The sequence below is a fragment of the Asparagus officinalis genome, chromosome 1 (genome assembly GCF_001876935.1).
Source record: "Asparagus officinalis chromosome 1, Aspof.V1, whole genome shotgun sequence".
In the NCBI taxonomy this organism is placed as follows: Eukaryota; Viridiplantae; Streptophyta; class Magnoliopsida; order Asparagales; family Asparagaceae; genus Asparagus; species Asparagus officinalis.
Window position 1 is genome coordinate 125,730,963 of NC_033794.1, and position 23,654 is coordinate 125,754,616.

General features: G+C 32.0%; 1 protein-coding gene across 1 annotated transcript; it reads left to right on the plus strand.

The window, feature by feature from the left end:
* On the plus strand, positions 1,420-23,571 carry LOC109841343 (peptidyl-tRNA hydrolase, mitochondrial-like). Its single transcript, XM_020410280.1, is given in 9 exon segments — positions 1,420-1,560; positions 1,562-1,576; positions 4,008-4,092; positions 12,078-12,145; positions 12,269-12,319; positions 12,413-12,486; positions 22,872-22,930; positions 23,019-23,095; positions 23,195-23,571. Coding segments are annotated over 9 exon segments (684 nt in total). The 3' UTR covers positions 23,309-23,571.

The following is a 23,654-nucleotide window of genomic DNA, read 5'->3' on the forward strand; positions in this document are numbered from 1 at the left end:
TAAATATTGGTATTTAATATGTTAATATTATTATATAAGATATTTTATTTATTATATTTTGATATTATTTAATAAATATTACTAATATATTAAATTAACTATAATGTAGTATAGTGTATAGTATAATATAATAAGCATGTTGATAATAACTCTATATTAATTATATTTAATATATTATGTTAGATATTATATTAACACATTCTCAAACTCAAAACCAAAACATCAAACTTAAACACCTAAAAGGTGTTTTGAAATAAGTGTTGTGTTTTTTGTTTGATGGTGATTTAGCTTAAAAACACCATGGTTTCCAAACACATTGTGTTTTGTTTTTGGCAAAAACACCATGGAAACAAGGAAAACACCATGGTATCCAAACGGCATGTTTTGAGTTACGATTCACTAATTTCATGATGTGATTGTAGGTTTTTAGTTTTTTTTAAAGTTAAATGCAAATACTTGTAACATTTGTTGCAGCCAAATTGACGGCAATAAATGATATAGTATTTATTTTAACAAAATATAAATTTAGTTAATATAACCAACTACGTTTGCTGCTAAGCAAATGTTTTGTAATTTGTAAATAGAAGTTTTGTTGCAACATTTGCCGTTGCAAGCCTATTTCACATGAACCAAATGGTCCAAATGACATTATTTATTGTTATTTACTTGTATTAACTTTCTATGGACAAAGTAGTAAAACTGCCAATGTAGATTTGAAATATTGCATATTTGACGTTTAATGTACTAATCTACTCCTCTATACAAATGGGAGAACCCAAGATTCACTATTCATGCTATAACAAATGATGCGGTAGCATTTACTGTAGTATTATTAATGTAGTAAACAGTATACTGTAGCATTTTTTGAAAAAACACTGTAGCGCGATGGGTGTTGTGCATTTAAAAAACTCTGTAGCAGAGACGGAACTGTAGCAACCTAAAAAATTATTGTAGCATTAAAAAATCGGGATTACTATAGTGGAAAAAAATGATATGTCGTGCTTTGCACGGTGTTCACGACTAGTATGTTATATCGGGACACCACTAGGGCAAAATACTGAATTTGCCATTGGGTCATAAGTTCAGGGAGGCGAGGGGGAGAAGCGGGGGTGGGTGGGTGGTGGTTAGGAGAACAAACGTTCAGCGGAATTATGTGCAAACCCCTCAAAGTTCAAGGCGTTAAGTGAAATCACTGGCCAGGGCGGACGCGCCAGCCATTTATATCCTTTTCTCTCTCTCTGCTTCTCTCTCTGCAAATAATAAGGCAAACAATTAAAATAAGCGTATGAGGGGGAATTGCTAATCTCGACAACAGCGGCGGCGGGTGATCACTCCCTCACGCTCTTCTTCCTCCGGCGGCATTCCGCTTCCTCCCTACCGTTGGCGAGCGGGAGGAGGAGGGTGAGGACGCAGAAAGCTATGCTATCGGGCCTCCTCACTTGCGCGCCGCCTTCCTTCTTGCCCGCGGCCAGCGCGGCGGAGCGGGCGGAAGGGCGAGGGTTCCGCCCGCAGGTCCCTAGGCTCTTCGTCGGCCTCGAATCACGCGGCAAGATTTACCAAAGGGACTCGCCACAATGTCTGGTTTCTCTATGTCTACTTGATTCTTGCCCTAATAAGTTCCACTTTGGTGCTCTCTTTTAGCTTTGATTGTTCAATTCTAGGGCATTGTAGTTTGTGTTTGAATTTGGGAGATCCTAGTGGGAATCTTTTTATTGAAAAGGAGGGATTTTTAGGGCATTAATGTAAGAATCAATCTTGTGTCAAATGTAGTGCAAAACTTGTAGTCTAGTTAGGATTACTCGTTAAATAGAAGGCATGTATTGTTTTGGAGAAGGACCAAGGCATACCTTTGGGCTTGTTTATATCTGATTCAAAGTTCTAGGTTCTTGTCTTTCCCCTTATGTGAAGGGGGAAAAAAAGGAAAATTAATATTATGTATAGATGTTGTTGATCTTGTAGATAGCCTTTTTGGCAAAAGCACGCTTTTGATTGAGGAGAATTATAGGAAACCGAAATTTTTTTAGTTATTTGGTTCCATACAACAAGAAAAAAAGGGAAAAAAGGAAATAAGATGCTCAAGGATTAGCTGACTTAAGGAAGGATAAACCTTTCATTCTTCAGAATTGAAGAGGTGACCATAATCACAGTCCATGTCCCCTTATCGGTACAAAACTGCAGTATAGATATAATTACTCCCACAAATATAACCGACCTAACAATACAACTTTCTCATTCAACCGACGCAAGGTTGCTCATAACTGACTTGCCCCAGTGCATTTTGGCTAGAATTTATTTCTCTCTTCTCATAAAAGACCTTATATAACAACAACAATAAATAAACTATCAAAGCAGAATAAAAAAGACTACTCATGTAAAATAATACTTTTCCCCCTTATCGATTGATTTGTTAAAAAAAAAAGTTCACAATTTGAAAACTTATTTGTTGATATGAGTTCAGTTTGATGAGGTCAACCATGTGAAATTCAAATTTGATTTGAATTTAGCTGTTACTAGTAATTCTTTGTACATTAAGTGAGTGCATTGCAAATGTTTCTTCGTTTTTTTTTTCCAAATTTATGGAAATATTTTTATGCTAGTTATTTAGTGGACTTGTTAGCTGTGTCAAAAAACTTTATCATCCACAAAATGTGATATGAAAAATAGAAAGGTATCCATAGAAGAGAAAGATTTTGTGGTGGCATGGCTTCCATTTTGTGGTGGCATGGCTTCCTATGTCTCGTTCTTGGTGGGACTTTCATTTAAAAAGAAAAACCATTTAACTTCTAATTTGATGCTTCACATATTAATCTATTTGGTCCCAAAAAAAAAAAGAACAAGAAAAGAAAAGCCATTTGAGTCATTAAGTCTTTACATCCATATGTTACTTCTTTCTTCATGGTGGCAATTACACCAGGTAAAAGAAAAGTAGGTCCCGACGGCTAACTTGCCATGGTGGCACATTAAGTCCAATGTCAATGTCATTGAAGCTGTCTACTGATGTGGCATGAAGATAATGTACTGGAGATGGAAGACAAGAAAGAACATTCGACATGTATGTAAAATTAAAGTTAACCCTTTCTTAAGTGGCTTATGGAGGTTGCCATTAGTAATTGACTCCTATCAAGCTCCTTAAAAATGTTGATATTCTTCTCTTGCAATATTGACGGTGATCATTGCTCGAGTTGTTTGTTGAACAGAACACTGACTGCACCAAAATAAACCTTGAAAAAGCATTCTTCCTTCTGTAGCCATGTTGTGGGAAGGTTATAGGAGAGTGACCATGAGAAAGGTTTTTAGGGGAGTGTTTACAATAAGAAGTTGATAATCCACGTTGTTGGATCTTTTAAAGGTCTGTATGTGCCACAAGGTCTCCCCAAATGTGGCACCCTAGTATTACATGCACACTTCCGTTAGCTGTTTAAATGGACTTCTCTGATAATGAAACCTCCTCTTTGGTGCGCCTAATCATGTAGGAGCCATCCATAATATAAGCCTCTTCAAATGATATAGGTAAGTTCTACCCTTCATTTTAAACGACAACTAAAATAATTCATGAAATAGAAGGATAAAGCGGAAAGCCAAAAATATTATATTGGCTGATCAACCAGTACACATTAGTTAAATTGTATATCAATAAACTCAAATAACTTAAGATGGTATTCCATGAGTTAACAAATGTTGATCATGATAATTTAACTATTAGTTGACAATACCCATTCTTCTGATTTACTATGTTGCATGAACTCAAATGCATTATTTTTTTTCTTTGAATTTGGAAGTGAGATAAAATGTACGGTTCAGGTTGTAGTGCAGTTAACTTATGTGACCATATCAATTATTTGGAAGTCTCCCGTTGTTGATGAAATACCAACGCTTGGAAACATATTTACTTTCCAAACTTATCGAATAAAAAGTGGCATGAAATGGTGTCATCATAAAACTATGCTATTGTGAAGAAGTATCGAGTAAATTATTGAATCTTGTGTAATGCATGAATTTTTTTGCAGGTTGGTTTTGAACTGATAGATGCTATAGCTGAAGCTGAAGGAATATCTGTGAACAGCATGCGTTCGAAAGCATTGTTTGGGAAAGGTACTCATAAGTTTTGGAATATTGCAACTTATATAATGTTTATAACACGTATGTACATTTCGTTAGTAACTGATAATCAATCTTAAGTCATTTGGAGATATTGCTTTGATGTGATGTTAGTAACAGTTTCAAATTCTATATGTAACTTTAGTTTATTTTTAATGCAAGTTAAGGCTTCAAAATCATGTTTAAATTTCAGTATTGGGTATTTCTGGTTGTTGTTGGTACTTGGTACTTATTACCTTAGTACTCTGCACAGGTATTAAAGGCCATTATAACATTAGTTTCTTGAACAGTAAGGATCTGTTGTTGAATTTCTTTACTTTTCTACTGGAAACTTGAACTTTTTAATTCTTTTGATCTTCGTACTATATAGGTGATCGCCTGTTCATAATTTCGAGATTCATTACAAGTCCATGATTTCAGTTGGAAGTATAGAATTAACTATTTCTTATGTTAAGGATCTATATTCAATTTTAACATTTTCTTTCGTCATTACTCTGATATTGTCTGCCTTGTTCTTCCGAGAGTTTAGGTGGTGGTTTCATGATAATTACGGAAACTTAAATCACCTCGAAATTTATAGATAAGAATCTAAGATGACACTAATGCTTTAGAGGTACACAAGCACACCTGTTCTTGATTTGTTGAAGAAAATGCTCTAGGATACTAGTTTTGTGCCTACTGTAGGAGAGAGAAAAGGCTTTAGATTTTAATATCTGTGCTATATTTGCAACAGGGCCTCTTGGAATGGTACTTCTGAAGCGCCTTTGCTACAGAATGATCACATTTTCTTCTCTTCTTTAGGAAATGTAAAGAGAGTTTTTCCCCCTTCCTTATTGCTTTTTCTTTTTCTACTTTTTGGCAGGGGTGGTTATTATTGTTGAACGAAGTACTTATTTCAAAATTACCATAAATTTATTAGTTAAAGAAATTATTCTAATTTGGGGAAATTGTGTCAATGCCCCAAAAGTAAAACATTCATATGCTGCAGCCCCTCTATTTTTTCCCCATGTGGTTCAGCCCTGAGAAATGTCACATCATGTGTTGTAGCCCTTTTTCATGTAATTATTATGCCAACTAAGCACAAAGAGAGAGAAACGAACATAAAAGCACAAATACCCTCATTTCCTCCTCCCTCTTCGTTCTCTCCAAATCTATCATGTTAGGTCTAGTTTGGTTGATGTTAAGTCTAATTTAATTCTTTTTAAGCCTAATTTAAATCATATTAAGTCTAATTCAACTTGTTTTAGGTCTAAAAATATATTGAATTAGAGTTAATATGAATCATGTTAAGTCTAATTTAGTATGTTTTAAGTCTAATTTTATGTTAAGTCCAATTTGATTCATATTAAGTCCAGTTTGATTTATGTAAGTCTAATTTAATTCCTTTTAAGTCTAATTTAAATCATGTTATGTCTAATTTTAAAAATAAGTTGAATTAGTCATAACATGAATCATGTTAAGTCTATTTCAACTTATTTTAAATCTAATTTCATGTTAAGTCTAATTTTGCTTCATGTTAAGTCCAATTTGATTCATGTTAAATCTAATTTAATTCCTTTTAAGTCTAATTTTAATCCAGTTTAGTGTTAAGTCCAGCTTAGTTCATGTTAAGTCCAGTTTGGTTCATGTTAAGTCCAGTTTGATTCGTGTTAAATCCAGTTTGGTTCATGTTAAGTCCTGTTTTGTTCATGTTAAGTCTAATTTAAATCATTTTAAGTCTAATTTAAATCGTTTTAAGTCTAATTTAAATCTTGTTAAGTCTAATTTAAATCATTTTAAATCTAATTTAAATTAGACTTAACATAAAATTAGACTTAAAATAAAATGAAATAGACTTAACATGGATTATATGTTAAGTCCAATTCGGTTCATATTAAGGCCAATTTAAATCATGTTAAGTCCAATTCGGTTCATGTTAAGTCCAATTCGTTTCATGTTAAGTCTAATTCGGTTAATGTTAAGTTCAATTCAATTTATATTAAGTCTAATTTAAATCATGTTAAGCCTAATTCAAGTTATTTTAAGTCTAGTTTCATGTTAAATCCAATTTAGTTCATATTAATTCTAATTAAATTTCTTTTAAGTCTAATTTAAATCATGTTATGTCTAATTCAACTTGTTTCACCAACTTGTTTCAAGTCTAAAAACAAGTTGAATCAGACTTAACATGAATCACGTTAAGTCTAATTCAACTTGTTTTAAGTCTAATTTCATATTAAGTCCAATTTAATTCATGTTAAGTCCAATTTGGTTCATGTTAAGTCTAATTTGGTTCATGTTAAGTCTAATTTAATTCCTTTTAAGTCTAATTTATATCATGTTATATCTAATTCAACTTATTTTAAGTCTAAAAACAAGTTGAATTAGATTTATTTTAACTTATTTTAAGTCTAATTTCATGTTAAGTCAAATTTAATTCATGTTAAGTCTAATTTGATTCATGTTAAGTCTAATTTCAATTATGTTAAATTCCTTTTAAGTCTAATTTAAATCATGTCAAGTCTAATTTAACTTTTTTAAGTCTAATTTCATGTTAAGTCCAATTAAATTAGACTTAAAACAAGTTGAGTTAGACATAATATGATTTAAATTAAACTTAAAAGGAATTAAATTAGACGTAACATGAATTAAATTAGACTTAACATGAAATTAGACTTAAAATAAGCTGAATTAGACTTAACATGAATTAAATTAGACTTGAAACAAGTTGAATTAGACATAACATGATTTAAATTAGACTTAAAATAATTAAATTAGACTTAACATGAATTAAATTGAACTTACCATGAAATTAGACTTTCATGTTAAGTCTAATTCAACTTGCTTTTAGACTTAACATGAAAGAATAGAAGAGATAATGGCATTTTGGGGTTTTTTATTTTTTATTCTCTCTTTATATTTAGTTGGTAGGTAATAATTGCTAAAGAAGGGCTGCAGAGCATAGATCTCCAATTTAAGGGCTGATACACATGGGAAAAAGTCAAAGGAGCTGCAGCACATTAAGTTTTTACTTTTGGAGCATTGACACAGTTTTCCCTTCTAATTTTGGTTCTGATGTTAAATATGAATTATCTGGAACAACTAGTTATTGCAGACCTGGTTTGAACTTCGAAGAGCACCAGGATGTGTGATGTAGACGTTCCATTTTATATGATAAGAGATGGATTAGTAACTGATAGCCAGTGTGAAATTTAAAATGAATTTCTAGCAGCTTATCCCTTACCAAGTACACGTATTAGCAGTTCCTTATGAATATTAATTTTGCATTAATGCCATCTTTGTGCAATCTTATGTGGGAAATAACAGTTAGGTTAGCAAGGTCATCACTGAAAGACACATGAGTTTGAAGGTAGTAACCTGTTTTGGTAACTAGTTAGGAAAGTTTAGCATTTTGCCAGTATGGTAACCAGCATTGGTGCAGATAATAGGTATAAGTTTCTGGGCTCTAGTTGAAAGCCAGCAGGGATGAATCTAGCTACAAGGACAGATCGTGAATGAGAATTGTTCTTGCAAAGGCCTAACCTGAAGAGTGGAGTCCCTTTAGCTAAACCTTAGTAGGAGTTACGAACCTCATGCGTGTTTTAGCTTTTTTGGCAAAGTAAACTGGCTTTTCTCTTAAGCTTCATCGTCCATTGACGTTGTTTGAAAGATTGGATTTGCGCTAATTTGGTATACTTTTTGAAGAATGTGTTGGTATAGTCAAATCATCAATGCTATCATCACAGAGATTTTCCCCTTCCAAATTAGTTGTTTATGTGACCAATAAAAGAGTTCTTCAGGGTTAAAGGAGAAGAACACTGGGAGAATGTACCCCAACCCCTCTCATTTCTTTTCTGGATGCATTACGTTTGTTGATCGATGGCCAATACCATTAGCTGCAGGCAAGGTTTTAAATGTCAAATGTTGGGTTCATGTCGGACGGTTAAAATTCATGTTGGATAGCGAAAATTGAGGATGTCGGAAGACACGAAAAAATATCGGATTGTCATATCGGATGGTGTGTATATGTGTAATGTAAATATCATAAATAAAATCTAAACATAGTTAATAAATTATATTGTCTAAACATATGAAAAAGTAAATAACATATGATGTTTAGGGTTGATGTTGAAGGAAAGAGGTAAGAAAAGAGGAGTCTGATGTTGACAATTAATGAGAGAGAAGATCTCCCGATATAGATGTGGAAGGAGCAGTTCAAAGAAGAGACCGATGAGATATTGAAGGAGACAAAAGAGCAACGAAAATGACTTCGGTCTTTTTTTCATTTCCCATAACTGATCGATTTTTGTCTTTGGAAGCAATACTACGACAATTAGGAATTTAAGCTTAAACCTGATTAGATAAAAATAGCAAAAAAATAAGCCCATTTTAAACTAAAAATCGGCCGACATAACCAGCATTTGTCCCCAGTTATATCCGCCCGACATAACTGACATGTCCCCCGACATATCAGACATGAACCCTGAAAACACAATTCACATTGAAAAGCTCTATATCATGTCGGTTAGCCCCTAAATCTGACATGTCTGACATGGCGATCGACATTTAAAACACTGCCGCCATGTAGTCTTGTATTTCCCTTCGTGGTGTTTCGACTTTAATAACTGGTGAACCATCAAGCCTTCTTTGCAGCATGCTTCCCACATATTATGTTTACCCAGTGTTATCGAGGCGCAAGGCGCAAGGCGTGGCGCAAAGGCCCCCCTTACGCTCACCATGCGCAAGACGCACAACGATGCACGCGCCTCACTGAATTGAGGTGCACACTTCCAACAAATATTTTTCAACATAAGACGAACAAACATATAAGCAAAATATTTATAAATTATCACATAAAAGACTAAGAAATATAATTTCACCTACTAATTTATAAATTATCACATAAAAAGACTAAGAAATATAATTTCACCTACTAAATCACGAAAGAGTTTTAATTAGCATATATAACATAGTGAAGTTTATAAGTTTCCACAAATCACAATGCAAGATAATATCTAACAGAAGCAAAATTCTACAAAACAAAACAAGCAAGTAACAAATAAGAATATGTATTTTTATTTAAAATATGAAATATGTATTTTTAAGTAACAATTAAATGATTAACAAGCATGACTGTTCATAATTTTCTAGTTAGCATTCTTAATTGTTATTTGCTAGTTAGCATGAAAAGATGGAGAATGGAGGTAACAATTACATATTTACATGTTCATAATTTTGTAGTTAGCATGCTAATTAGAGAAGGAAGTTACAATTAGCAAACAAGTATACTAAATTACTAATTATTATTTTCTTTTTATAGGTTAAACATGAAAAGATAAAGAATGAATTAGCAACTAGTAAGAAAGAGTCTATTACATGATGTAAATATGTAATTATGTAAATTATTTTCAAAAAGAAAAAACAGAAGAAAAACAAAAGAAAAAACCATAAAAAAAACTGATTTCGCCAGATATAGTTGGTGGCAGCGGTGTTCGGGGTCTTTGGCGTTGTCGTCGTCAGCCAACTCGTCAGGGTCTGGGAGGGAGCACGCGATGAGAAAGAGCGGGAGCGGGCGCGTGAGAGAGAGAGGAGAGAGAGAACGACGGGTTTTGAAACCCTAAAATCAAAACCCATTCATTTTACAAAACGGGTCTATGAAATCAGTGAATTTCATACCTAAAACCCATCCCATTTTACAAATCCCATTCATGTTACAAAACAGGCTGGGGCGCATGATGCGATGTGCTTGACGCAGGCGCCAAACGCACACAAGTGCGCCTCGTGTGCTTGCAACGCCCCGCCTCTGGTGCGGGCCGCATTTGTCCCAGTCCGCAGCGCCCCACGCCCGGGCACGCACCTCAAAAACAGTGTGTTTACCTGAAGCATTTCAAGCAAGAAATGCGAGACAGTTGGGTGCTTTTCCACTAAAGCATTTGCATGTCCACCTCAAATTAGCTATAGGTCTTGTTCATTGAGATGTGTGCTGGAGGTGCCAAAGATTGAAGATGAGTCTTGTTCAAAAGCCTCATACTAGTATCTCCGAAATTTGGGGATTTTATGTGGTAACATTGTTTGAAAATGAATTATCATAAAATCCCTTTGTTGCCAGAGTCGCTTAAAATCGTAAAGCTATTCATCGGCCAGAAATAAAGCCCAGAATATATGCTGGTTGCGTAGAGGAGTGGGACCTCTTAGGCTCGAATCTGAATGGCATGTCAAGGACCCTCTAAAATCTGTTATTGAACTCTTTAATTGTTGCAGTAATAAATATTTGTGATACATGGAGGAGGAAAGATCTTAAACTTGGATGTCTTTACTGTTCCTTAAAATATACCAAAATGGGGATAAATCATTTATTTCCTTTGATTCTTTTGGGCTATTAGATTGCAGAACTAGTAAAATGCATAGAGAAGAGCAAAGACGCATTAGGATTGGAGGAGGCAATATTTGCTTCCATTTAGATTTGAAACAAGAAAGTTACGAACAACCCATGATGTGCTAAATAATACATTGTCAAACAGCAAATAAGTTAGATCCGATGCCATAAGAAGTGAAGTTACAAAAGTTACATATATTCTTCCCAGGAAAGGTATAACTAGAATGAAACATTGAGAGTGAGGCTATCATTTTTGTTTCTTCGATAGTAAAGAACAAAATTTCATTTTTTTGGCTTCTTATGTATGTTTTAAAAATAAAAAAGTTAGACATTTTACATTTATTTTAATACAGAACTTATGTTGGTCCTTTTTAATCTGTATAGAACCTTCAGATGGCTTGTAGAAGTTTTTTTTTTGTTTATACTTTATATAAAACTTTATCGAACTTTTTTATAAATGTGCAGAATGTTTTATCATATTTACAGAATCAATAACATATTTGTTTAACTTTTGCAGCTATATATATATATATATATATATATATATATATATATATATATAATATGAGAAATTCTTATGTCAACTTAAGTGGACCATCCACCAAAACTTTCTACCCATTGATGATACCTAGGGATTCATGCAAGATATGAAGAGACTTTATATATATATATATAATATATATATATATAATATATATATATATATATATATATATATATATATATGGAGTGGATAAAAAGTTTGGTGGACAAAGGCCTCTTGTCCACTTAAGTTGACATAAGTTCACCTCTCTCTCTCTCTCTATGTCAACTTAAGTGGACAAGAGGCCTTTGTCACCAAACTTTTTATCACCTCCATATATATATATAATATATATATATATATATTATATATATTATATATATATATATATATATATATATATATATATATATATAATATATATATATATATATATATATATATAATGCCAATTTAATCTTTGTCACAAGTAGTATATGTATGTGTGTGCGCACGCATAATGAATGTACAATATCCCCATTTTTGTATTAACTACTGTCTTCTTCACGTGTCTCTCAGACACAAAATGTAGTAGCAACAAATGCTGAAAATCTAGTTGACTAACCCAGCCTCCTAGATCCGATTCTTGAGTAGAATTTCTAAGAGATTACCTGCTTAATTTGTTTGTTACTCATCTATGATTTTTCTCGTATCTATTTGTTTCTCCAATCAAATACATTCTAACTTTTTAGAGCAAATGTTGGGTATAACTTAACTGAGATGCACAGGGACCATTGTATAAAAATGCTTAGAAATACTAACAAATGGATCAGCTGATTTGCAATAAAATAAAAAAATGGACCAGCTGATGTTCAATGATCATTTGAGAATAAAGTTACACCATTAGATAAACTTATTATCATTCAAGGGCTCTGTCCTTGCAGTTCTTAGTTACATTTCTATAAGTAGCCTAACAATATTAACTTACATAGTTATTTGGTGAAGTATATAATTTGTATCTGGCTGTTGTTTTAATGCAAATATTACATAGTTGTTTTCTTTCTTGCTTATGGATTTTCCACTTATATAACTTTCAGATCTGCAATTTGCTTCCATATTCAGGTTACATTGGAGATGTCCCTGTCATGCTAGCCAAACCACAAACGTTCATGAATGTTAGTGGTGAGTCGGTAAGTAATCACATCTAAAACAGTCCTCTTGAGTCGGTAAGTAATCACATCTAAAACAGTCCTCTTTTGAAGTAGATAATGACGAATATATTTATGATTTATATTTGAGTTTTTCCAATGAAGGTTGGTTCGTTTGTTTCATATTTCAAAATACCACTGAATCAAGTACTTCTGGTACAGTATATATCTTCTATTTTGGTAGTTATACAGTTAATTGACATGCAAATGTTTCCTATATATTACAGATGGGTGTTTTATTCTCTGCAGATGTATGATGACATGGATTTACCATTTGCAAAATTGCGGTTGTTACCAAAAGGTGGACATGGTGGCCATAATGGGTATTCTGATCTGTTCTAGCTCCTTTATGCTTTTAGGATATATTATCACTAGAAAACACTAGAAAAATGAGCTGATGACTTGTGGAAAATGTCTTCTGTGTAACACATCTAAAAAGATAAAGCATTATTTCTGAATACTCGTAGAAATTGAGCTAATAACTTATGACAACATGAATTTAGTGTAGCATATCAAATAATGGCGCTGCAAAATTTCCTACTGAACTTGCTTTTCTAATTTCTAGTGACTTTGCTTTTTAGGTGACTCCAACCTTAATTCTTCCTCAGCTTAGACATGTTTGTAGAATGATTTACTAGATTATGTCAGTGTCTTCATGTCTATAACAACTTTTAAGTTTTGTCTTCAAAATTCGCGATTATTCATGGGCTATTAATTATAAGCCAGTTTTTTGTCAATTTTCATCTATTTCGACCAATTGGCAATTAATTAGCTAACATCAAAATTCACAATTTTCATGGGTTATTACCCAAGTTTTTGTCCATTTTCTATCACTTCAGCCCAATGACAATTTAGTTTTCTTTTCTTAATTCACAATTTTCATGGATTGTAACCCCCAATTTTGTCTATTTTCATTTGTTTCAACGCAAGAGCAAATGATTGGCGTACTTCAGATTATCATTTTTTATGGGCTATAACCCATGGTTTTAGTTTAGTTTCGGACGTTTCGGCCCAATGATATTTGAGTTTTATTTTCCTCAAAATTCACAATTTTTATAGGCTATAATCCACAATTTTGTTCATTTTCTTTAGTTTCCTTCCAATGGTAAATAATTGGTTAACTTTAGAATTAATTTTCATGAGCTATAAACCACAATTTTGTCAATTTGTCTTAGTTGTGAGACAATGATGATTAAGTTTTCTGTCTTTAAAATTCATCATTTTCATGGGCTATAACTCATATTTTTTATCCATTTTCATATGCTTTGGCCCCATGGTGATTCATTGCCATACTTCAAACTCACAATTTTTCATGTGTTATAACACAATTTTGTCCACTTTCATTTGTTTCCACTAAATGAAACATAATTAACATACTTTAAAATTCTCAATTTTCGTAGGCTTAAATTATAACTTTTGTTCATTTTCATCTATTTCGACCCAATGATAATTAATTGACATACTTTAAGATTCGCAATTTTCATGAGCTATATAACCCACGTTCTTTCTCCGTTTTCGATCATTCTAACCCAATGACGATTAAGTTTTAGGCTAAATAGAACTTAAATATCTCGTAGTTTCACTCAACACTTATATACCTTCACTTATTTTTCATTAATATATCCTAAGCTATTTAAAACTGGCATGTACCCTTAATAATGCAAATGTGAAAATTTTCACCCAAATGTTCTTCTCTTATACTTACAGGCTAATTATAAAGTTTTTAAGCATTAACATTTGTTAAATTTAGTATTAGAACTACTTAAGTACTATTTTAACCTTATCTTAATTCTACTATAAATTAGAGTTTGGATCGATTTAAAGATAAATTCAACAAATATTAATGGTCAGAAAGCCCTATAATTAGCCTGTAAATATCATAGAGCAACATTCGGGTGTTATGTTTGCATGATAGAGGGTACCTACATGCCATTTATTTGAATGAATGTGATAACACGTGGGGATATATAAGTGCTAAGTGAGTGAAATTATAAGGTATTTAAGTGTTACTTAGCATAAGTTTATTTCCTCAAAATTCATGAGTTCTATGCGATATAATCCACAATTTTGTTTGATCCATCTGTTTCAACCCAGTGGCAAATATTGGTGTGCTTCAACTTTCTCATTTTTCGTGGGTATAAACTATTAGTTTTTTCCATTTTCGTTCCTTTCGAGTCGACGACGACAATTATATTTTCTTTCTTTAAAAATCACTAGTTTTGTGGGCTGTAACCCACAAATGTTGTGCATTTTCATCTATTTCGTCCCAATGGCTATTAATTAGCAAAATTGAAATTTCACAATTTTCATGGGAACCCACGATTTTTATCCATTTGCGACCGTTTTGACTAAATAGCAATTCATTTTTTTCTCAAAATTCGTAATTTTCATAATCAATAAATTTGTCCATTTTCATCAATTTAAAGCCTCCGCCTAGTCCGTCCAGGCGTACGCCTAGACCTAAGCGGTACCTTGACCGACTAACTAATGTCTAGTGTCTAGGCGGTACTTAGACTGTCCACCTAGGTTTTGGGAGTGTTCAGGGGACCAGTATCTTCTTACGTGGACTGCATCCTTTAGGTATTGATCATGATTTTCTGTGTTGCAGCCTCCACGTCTTCCAACCTCCTTCAAACTCCTTTAACCGCCAAATATGAACACTTCTATTACGTCCTCTGATTTTTAGTAAAACTTCCTCGACCACCACTTAAATGAAGAAAGAAATCTGGCTAGACACCAGTCTAGCACCTAAGCTTTTTATAATATTAATATTTATTATCAATTATTATAATTAAAAAATAAAAAATATATCCTAGGCTCTAGGCGATGGATCCAACGCCTTGGCCTCCTAGTGCTTTCTGTAACCTTGTTAGTTATTATTTTTGCTATTTAGTAGTATTTAAGTATGCATGATTGATTGTAGATCTAGGATTGTTATTTTTTTGTAAATTTATATGAATTTAATACATATTTTTATTAATTTTTATAATTAAATAATTTTAAAAATAGCCAAATACCTAGGCGCCTAGGCGTACGCCTAGGGGTCTAGGCGCTAGGTATTAGCTTAAACGCTTAGTCTGCCTAGCGCTTTCTATAATATTGATGACAGATAATTGATGTACTTCAAAATTACTATTTTCATGGGTTATAACCCAAATTTTTTTTTTCCATTTCATTAGTTTCGACCTAGTAGCAATTAATTAGCGTACTTTAAAATTCACCAATTTTTTATTGGCTATATAACCACAATTTTGTCTGTTTTCATCTATTTTCACTTGATGGCAAATAATTGGCGTATTTCAAAATTCTAAGTTTTTGTGCGCCATAAACCATTTTCATCAGTTCGATCTAATGACATTTAATTGCCATACTTCAAAATTCTCAAAATTTATGGGTAACCACAATTTTAGTCCATTTTCGGACGCTTCGACTAAGAGGTTGTTTTCCTCAAAATTTACAATTTTCATATGCTATATAACCCACAATTTTGTTCAATTTCATTAGTTTCCATCCGATATCAAATAATTGACATATTTCAAAATTCTCAATTTTCATGGGCTATGAATCATAAGTTTTATCCATTTTTGTTTGTTTTGAATAAATAACAATTATGTTTTCTTAAAATTTCACGATTTTGTGGGCTATAACCAACAGTTGTTATCCATTTTTATTTGTTTCGATCCAATGACAATTAATTAGAGAATTTTAAAATTCACAATTCTCATGGACTATAACCCATGATTTTTGTCCATTTTTTTATTGTTTTGACACAGACAATTAACTTTTCTTTCCTCAATATTTGCTATTTTCATTGGCTATAACCTACAATTTGTTCATTTTCATCTGTTTCCATCCAATGGTAGATATTTAGCATACTTCAAAATTCACAATTTTTTATGGGCTATAACTCAATTTTTTATCTATTTCGATCCAATAAAAATTAATTGGTGTATTCATAATTCGCAATTTTTCATTGGGTATACAACCTACAATTTGTCTATTTTTATCAATTTTCACTCAATGGCAAATAATCGGTGTTTGAAAACAAGTTTCCGGTGGGCCATATGGACCACAAGTTTGGTCCATTTTCATTAGTTTCAATCCGACGATAATTAATTTGCCTACTTAAGAATTCGCAATGGCAAATAATCGGTGTTTGAAAACAAGTTTCCGATGGGCCATATAGACCACAAGTTTGGTCCATTTTAATTAGTTTCAATCCGACGATAATTAATTTGCCTACTTAAGAATTCACAATCTTTATAGGTTGTAACCGCAATTTTAGTTCATTTTCAAATGTTTTGACTCAATAGCAATTAAAGATTTTTTTCTGCAAAATTTGCAATTTTCATAGTCTGTTAATAACTATATAAATATAAATGAAAACCTAATAACAACTTATTGCTTCGTATTGTTGGGATCCTAAGAAACAATCATTATATGATTGGATCAATTGTATAGTTGTAACAACTAAATTTTTTAATTAAAACAAAAACTGATTATGAATTTGTAAGGAACAAAATAAAGGGATGCAGATAAACAGAAAGGTGATAGAATGATCTAGGAATCACCTTATAAAAGGCAATGTGATAAAACATTGATATTGATATAATAATAAATAATAACCCTACAATTTTGTTCATTTTCATCAGTTTCTATGTAAGATTAAATATTGATGTATTTCAAAATTTGTAATTTTTGAGGGCTATAAACCAAGATTTTTGTCCATTTACATTCATTGTGAGCCAATGACATTTAACTTTGCAGTCTAAAAAATTATGATCTTCTTGAGTTATTAGCCACAATTTTTGTCCATTTTTATTTGTTTCGACCCAGTGATATTAATTGAAGTACTTTAAAATTCTCAATTTTTCATGGGTTATAATTCGCAATTTTATCCATTTTCACTTGTTTTGACTCAATGACAAGTATTTGGCGTACAAAATTCATAATTTTCATGGGTTATAAACTAGGGTCATTTTCATTAAATGACAAATAAGTTTTCTTTTCTCAAATTCACAATTTTTATAGGGTACAACGAACAGTTTTTGTCCATTGTCATCTGTTACAACCTAATAGCAAATAATTGCCCTACATAAAAATTTCTCGAGTTTTGTGGGCTACAAATCATAAGTTTTGTCCATTTTTGTTCTTTAATAACCAATACAATTATGTTTTCTTTAGAAAAATTTCACGATTATTGTGGGCTATAATCTATAATTTTTGTTCATTTTTATTTGTTTCAATGCAATGACAATTATTAGCGGAGTTTGAACTTCGCAATTTTCATAGGCTTATAACCTGCTTTTTTAAAAAAAAATTATCGTTTCAGCTCAATGTTAATTAAGTTTTCTTTTCTTAAAATTTATAATTTTCATAGGCTATAACCCACAATTTGTCCATGTACATTAGTTTACATCCAATAGCAAATAATTGGTGTAACTTTGAAATTGACGATTTTTATGGTTAACTCAATATTTTGTCCATTTTCATCTATTTTGACAAATGGCAATTAATTGATATAATCTACTGGTTTGTTAATTTTCATATGCTTCGACCAGTGACAATTAGTTCGCTAATTTCAAACTTCGCAATTCTCATAGGCATAACCTAATGATTCTTATCCATTTTCAGTCGTTTCAACTCATTGGTAATTAAGTTTTCTTTTCTCAGAGTTTGTTGTTTTCATATGCTATAACCTACAATTTTGTCTATTCATCAATTTCCATCCAATGACAAATAATTAGTGTACTTCAAAATTCACGATTTTCGTGGCTAACTTGTAATATTGTCCATTTTCATCTATTTTAACCCAATGGCAATTAATTGGCATATTTCAAAATTTGCAATAGGCTATATAACCTACAATTTTTCATTTTTCATTTTTCCATCCACTTAATGGCAAATAATTGTCGTGCTTCAAAGTTTTAAGTTTTCCTCGGTTGTAAACCACTACTTTTGTTCATTTTTATCTATTTCAAGCCGACATCAAATAATTAGCGTACTTTAAGCTTCTCAAATTTTATGAGCTATAACTCATGATTTTAGTCATTTTCGGTGGATACAACCGTAGCAATTAAATTATTTCCTTAAAATTTACTATTTTCCAAGGCTATACTCTACGATTTTGTCTATTATCATCAATTTCCATTCATTAGCAAATAATTGGCTTACTTAAAACTTTGCAATTTCATGGGCTATAAACCACTATTTCTGTTCATTTACTTTTGTTGCAAGCCAATGGCAGTTAAGTTTTATATCCTCAAATTTCACGATTTTCATTGGGTCCGCAATTTCATTTGTTTCATTTGTTTCATTTGTTTCAACCCAATGGAAAATATTGGTCCACTTGAAAATTCTCAATTTTCGTAGGCTATAAATCATGATTTTTGTCCATTTTCATATGTTTCGAGCTAATGACAATGGTATTTTCTTTGTTAAAATTTTTAAATTTTCATAAGCTATAACCACGATTTTTGTCCATATCCATTTATTCTGACACAGTGATAAGTAATTGGCGTACTTTAAATTTTGCAAGTTTTATAGGCTATAACCTATGTTTTTGTCCAATTTTTCGTTTCAATCCAATGTCAAATAAGTTTGTTTCCTCAAAAGTGATGATTTTTAAAGTATATAACCCATAATTCTGTCTATTTCTTATGTTTCAACTCAATGGCAATTAATTGGCATATATCAAAATTCTCAATTTTCATGGATATAGCATGATTTTTTTTCTTTATTTTGTTCGTTTTGAGCCAATGGCAATTATGTTGTCTTTCTTACTCACAATTTTTTCCCATTTTCGTATGCTTCAACCCAATGACAATTAATTAGTCGATTTCAAAATTTACAAGTTTCATGGGCTATAACTCATGATTTTGTCCATTTTCGGTCTTTTTTACTTAATGACAATTAAGTTTTCTTCTCAAAATATCGCAATATTTATTGGCTACAATCGACAATTTTGTCCATTTTCATCTGTTTTCATCCAATGACAAATAATTGACATGCTTCAAAATTTACGATTTCCATGGACTATAACTTATAATTTTTTGCCATTTCCACTTGTTTCGACATGGTGGCAATTAATTGGCTTACGTCAAGCTTTGCAATTTTTCATAGGCTATATAGCTGACAATTTTTCCATTTTTATCTATTTCCACTCAATGGCAAATAATTGATGTACTACAAAATTTTTAGGTTTTATGGGCTATAAATTACAATTTTCGTCCATTTTCATCAGTTTCAAATTGATGACAAGTAATTATGTACTTCAAAATTCACAGTTTTTAGGGGCTATATAAACCGCAATTTTTGTCCGTTTATGTTCGTGCAAGCGAATGACAATAAAGTTTTCAATCTTCAAAATTCATAAATTTCATGGGCTATAACCTACAAATTGTTAATTTTCATTTGTTTTGATTATGGCAATTAATTGTCATATTTTCATATATGCAAATTTTCATAGGCTATAGCCAATATATTTTGTCCATTTACATATGTTCTACTCAATGGCAACTAATTGACATACTTAAAAATTATTAGTTTGTATGGGCTATGAAGCAAAAATTTTGTCCATTTTTATTTATTTTCACTTAGTGGCAATTGATTAGCATACTTTAAAATTCACAAATTTCATAGAGTATAACTCGCTTTCTTGTCCATTTTCTGTTGTTTTGGCCCAATGACAATTAAGGTTTCTTTCCCCAATTCACTATTTTTATAGGCTCTAGCCTACAATTTTGTCACTTCCAAATTCTTAGTTTTTATGAGCTATATATCACGATTTTAGTCCAATTTCGGACATTTCGACCCAATGACAATGAAGTTTTCTTTCTTCAAAATTCTCAATTTTCATGGGTAATAGTCCACTATTATTGTCGACTTTCATCTATTTCGATCCAAAGGCAATTAATTGGTATATTTCAAAAAATTTAATTTTCATGGACTAAAAGTCACGCTATTGTCCATTTTCGGTTGCTTCGATCCAATTGCAATTAAGTTTTTCCCCCTCGAAATTCACAATTTTTGAAGGATATATGGCCCACAAAATTTTCCATTATCATTAGTTTCCATCCAGTGGGAAGTAATTTGCGTAATTCATGATTCTTTTGAGCTGTGAACCACAATCTTTCATCCATATATGTTTGTTGTGAGCAAATGACAATTGAGTTTGATGTCTTGAGAAATTACAAGTTTATGGGACAAATTTTCTCTATTTTCATATGTTTCGACCCCATGATAATTAATTTGGTGTATTTTAAATTTGCAATTTTTGTGGGTTATAACCCACAATTTTGTTCTTTTTCATCTGTTTCCACACAATAATAAATAAATAGTGTACTTTAGAATTCTTAGTTTACGTGCGCTATAAACCATAATTTTCATGGGCTATATACCATGATTTTTTTCCTTTATTTTGTTCGTTTTGAGCGAATGGCAATTATGTTGTCTTTCTTACTCAAAATTTTTCCTATTTTCATATGCTTCAACCCGATGACAATTAATTAGTCAATTTCAAAATACACAAGTTTCATGGGCTATAACTCATGATTTTGTCCATTTTCGGTCTTTTTTACTTAATAGCAATTAAGTTTTCTTCTCAAAAACATCGCAATATTTATTACCTACAATCCATAATTTTGTCCATTTTCATCTGTTTCCATCCAATGACAAATAATTGACATGCTTCAAAATTTATAATTTCCATGGACTATGACTTATAATTTTTTGCCATTTTCACTTGTTTCGACATGGTGGCAATTAATTGGCTTACGTCAAGCTTCGCAATTTTTCATAGGCTATATAGCTGACAATCTTTCCATTTTTATCTATTTCCAATCAATGGCAGATAATTGATGTACTTCGAAATTCTTAGGTTTTGTGGGCTATAAATTACAATTTTCGTCCATTTTCACCAGTTTCAAATTGATGACAAGTAATTATGTACTTCAAAATTCACAGTTTTTAGGGGCTATATAAACCACAAATTTTGTCTGTTTATGTTCATTGCAAGCCAATGACAATAAGGTTTTCTATATTCAAAATTCATGAATTTCATGGGCTATAACCTACAATTTGTCAATTTTCATTTGTTTTGATTATGGCAATTAATTGTCATTTTCATATATGCAAATTTTCATAGGCTATAGCGCACATATTTTGTCCATTTACATATGTTCCACTCATTGGCAACTAATTGACGTACTTAAAAATTATTAGTTTTTATCGGCTATAAAGCAAAATTTTTGTCCATTTTTATTTATTTCCACTTAGTGGTAATTGATTAGCATCCTTTAAAATTCACAATTTTCATAGAGTTAACTCGCTTTTTTGTCCATTTTTTGTTGTTTTGGCGCAATGACAATTAAGCTTTCTTTCCCCAATTCACGATTTTTATGGGCTCTAGCCTACAATTTTGTCACTTCCAAATTCTTAGTTTTTATGAGCTATAACTCACGATTTTAGTCCAATTTTGGACATTTCGACCCAATGGTAATGAAGTTTTCTTTCTTCAAAATTCTCAATTTTCATGGGTAATAGTCCACTATTATTGTCGATTTTCATCTATTTCGATCCAAAGGCAATTAATTGGTATATTTCAAAATTTTTAATTTTCATGGACTAAAAGCCACGTTATTGTCCATTTTCGATTGTTTCGATCCAATTGCAATTAAGTTTTTTCCCCTCGAAATTCGCAATTTTTGAAGGATATATGGCCCACAAAATTTTCCATTATCATTAGTTTCCATCCAATGGGAAGTAATTTGTGTAATTCATTATTCTTATGAGCTGTGAACCACAATCTTTCATCCATTAATGTTTGTTGTGAGCAATGACAATTGAGTTTGATGTCTTGAGAAATTACAAGTTTATGGGACAAATTTTCTCCATTTTCATATGTTTCGACCCAGTGATAATTAATTTGGTGTATTTTAAATTTGTAATTTTTGTGGGTTATAACCCACGATTTTGTTCTTCTTCATTTGTTTCCACACAATAATAAATAAATAGGGTACTTTAGCATTCTTAGTTTTCATACGCTATAAACCATAATTTTTGTTCATTTTCATTTGTTTTGACCCAATAGCGATTAATTTGCGCACTTCAAAATTCGCAATTTTGATGGGCCAAACCATGTTTTCTCTCCATTTTCGGTCATAGATAGCGATTAATTGGCGTACTTCAAAATTCACAATTTTGATGAGCTGAATCACGTTTTTTTCTCCATTTTCTGTCGTCCAATGGCAATTAAGTTTTCTGTCTAAAAAATTTATGGTTTTCATGGGCTCTATTTTCATTTGTTGTCCAAATGGCAATTAAATGGCGTACACAGTTTTCCATGGGCTATACCCACAAATTTTCCCCGTTTCATTTAGTTTCCATCCAATGGCAAATAGTTTGTTCTTGAAAAAATCACGATTTGTATGAGCTATAAACCACGATTTTTTTCCATTTAAGTTTGTTGCCATTTAAGTTTGTTGCGAGCTAACGACAATTAAGTATTCTATCATCGTTTTCTTTATCATTATTTAATTAGTACATTTGTAGATTTGGGGATATATCTGCGAGTAAAAAATATTTGGAGGTATATGGCACCAAATTCTTTAATTATTTACTTTTCTTCCATCGTGGTTTTCTTTATCATTATTAACTGGTTAATGGACCCCCTGCTGATTGGCGTTTGATCAACTTCATCTTTTTACAGGATGCGCAGTGTGATTAATCACTTGAAGGGAAGCCATGAATTTCCCCGTCTGAAAATAGGTGATGCCTGATACCTCATTCCACTTGCAGTTGGGAGGTTTATTTAGTAACATTCACAAAATAACATCACTCATACGACTCAATGAAGGCATCGGTCGACCACCAGGCAAAATGGATCCTGCTAATTATGTTCTCCGACCTTTCAACAAGAAAGAGCGAGAAGAGGTTCTTCCTTTTATTCTTTGCACCGAGACTTGCCATGTGAATTTGTGATTATGTGAACAGTTACAGTTTTTCAACAAACATTTCAATGTTCCGCTGCAGCTTGATTTCACCTTTCAAAGGGGCCTGGAAGCGCTCAGGATTCTGGTGCTCGAGGGATTTGATAAGAGCGCAACTTTTGCTAATAGCACGAGACGATCAGAACTCTTGAATTGATGGAGGTTTCGGCAATTATCCACATGATTCACACAGATTCATTTGTTCACACAGATTCATTTGTGCACGCCTTTTTCACGTAGTACTGAAGATAAACAGATATCGAAGTTCACCTGTTACTTGACGGAGAAATGTTTGTTCCTTTGTATCATTTATTTTTTTTATTGGTAGGATATATAGAATTATTGGTGGAAGAAATGATTGTGTTCGCGGAAGAGCTGAACAGGCTGAACCCATTATATACAAGTATTGGATTATTAGAACTTTGTTTGTTAATAGGAAAACCAACTTGCTATAGTATGAATATAGCTCCTAGGTAGGTTCTTATTTCTGAAGCTCTGTAGTA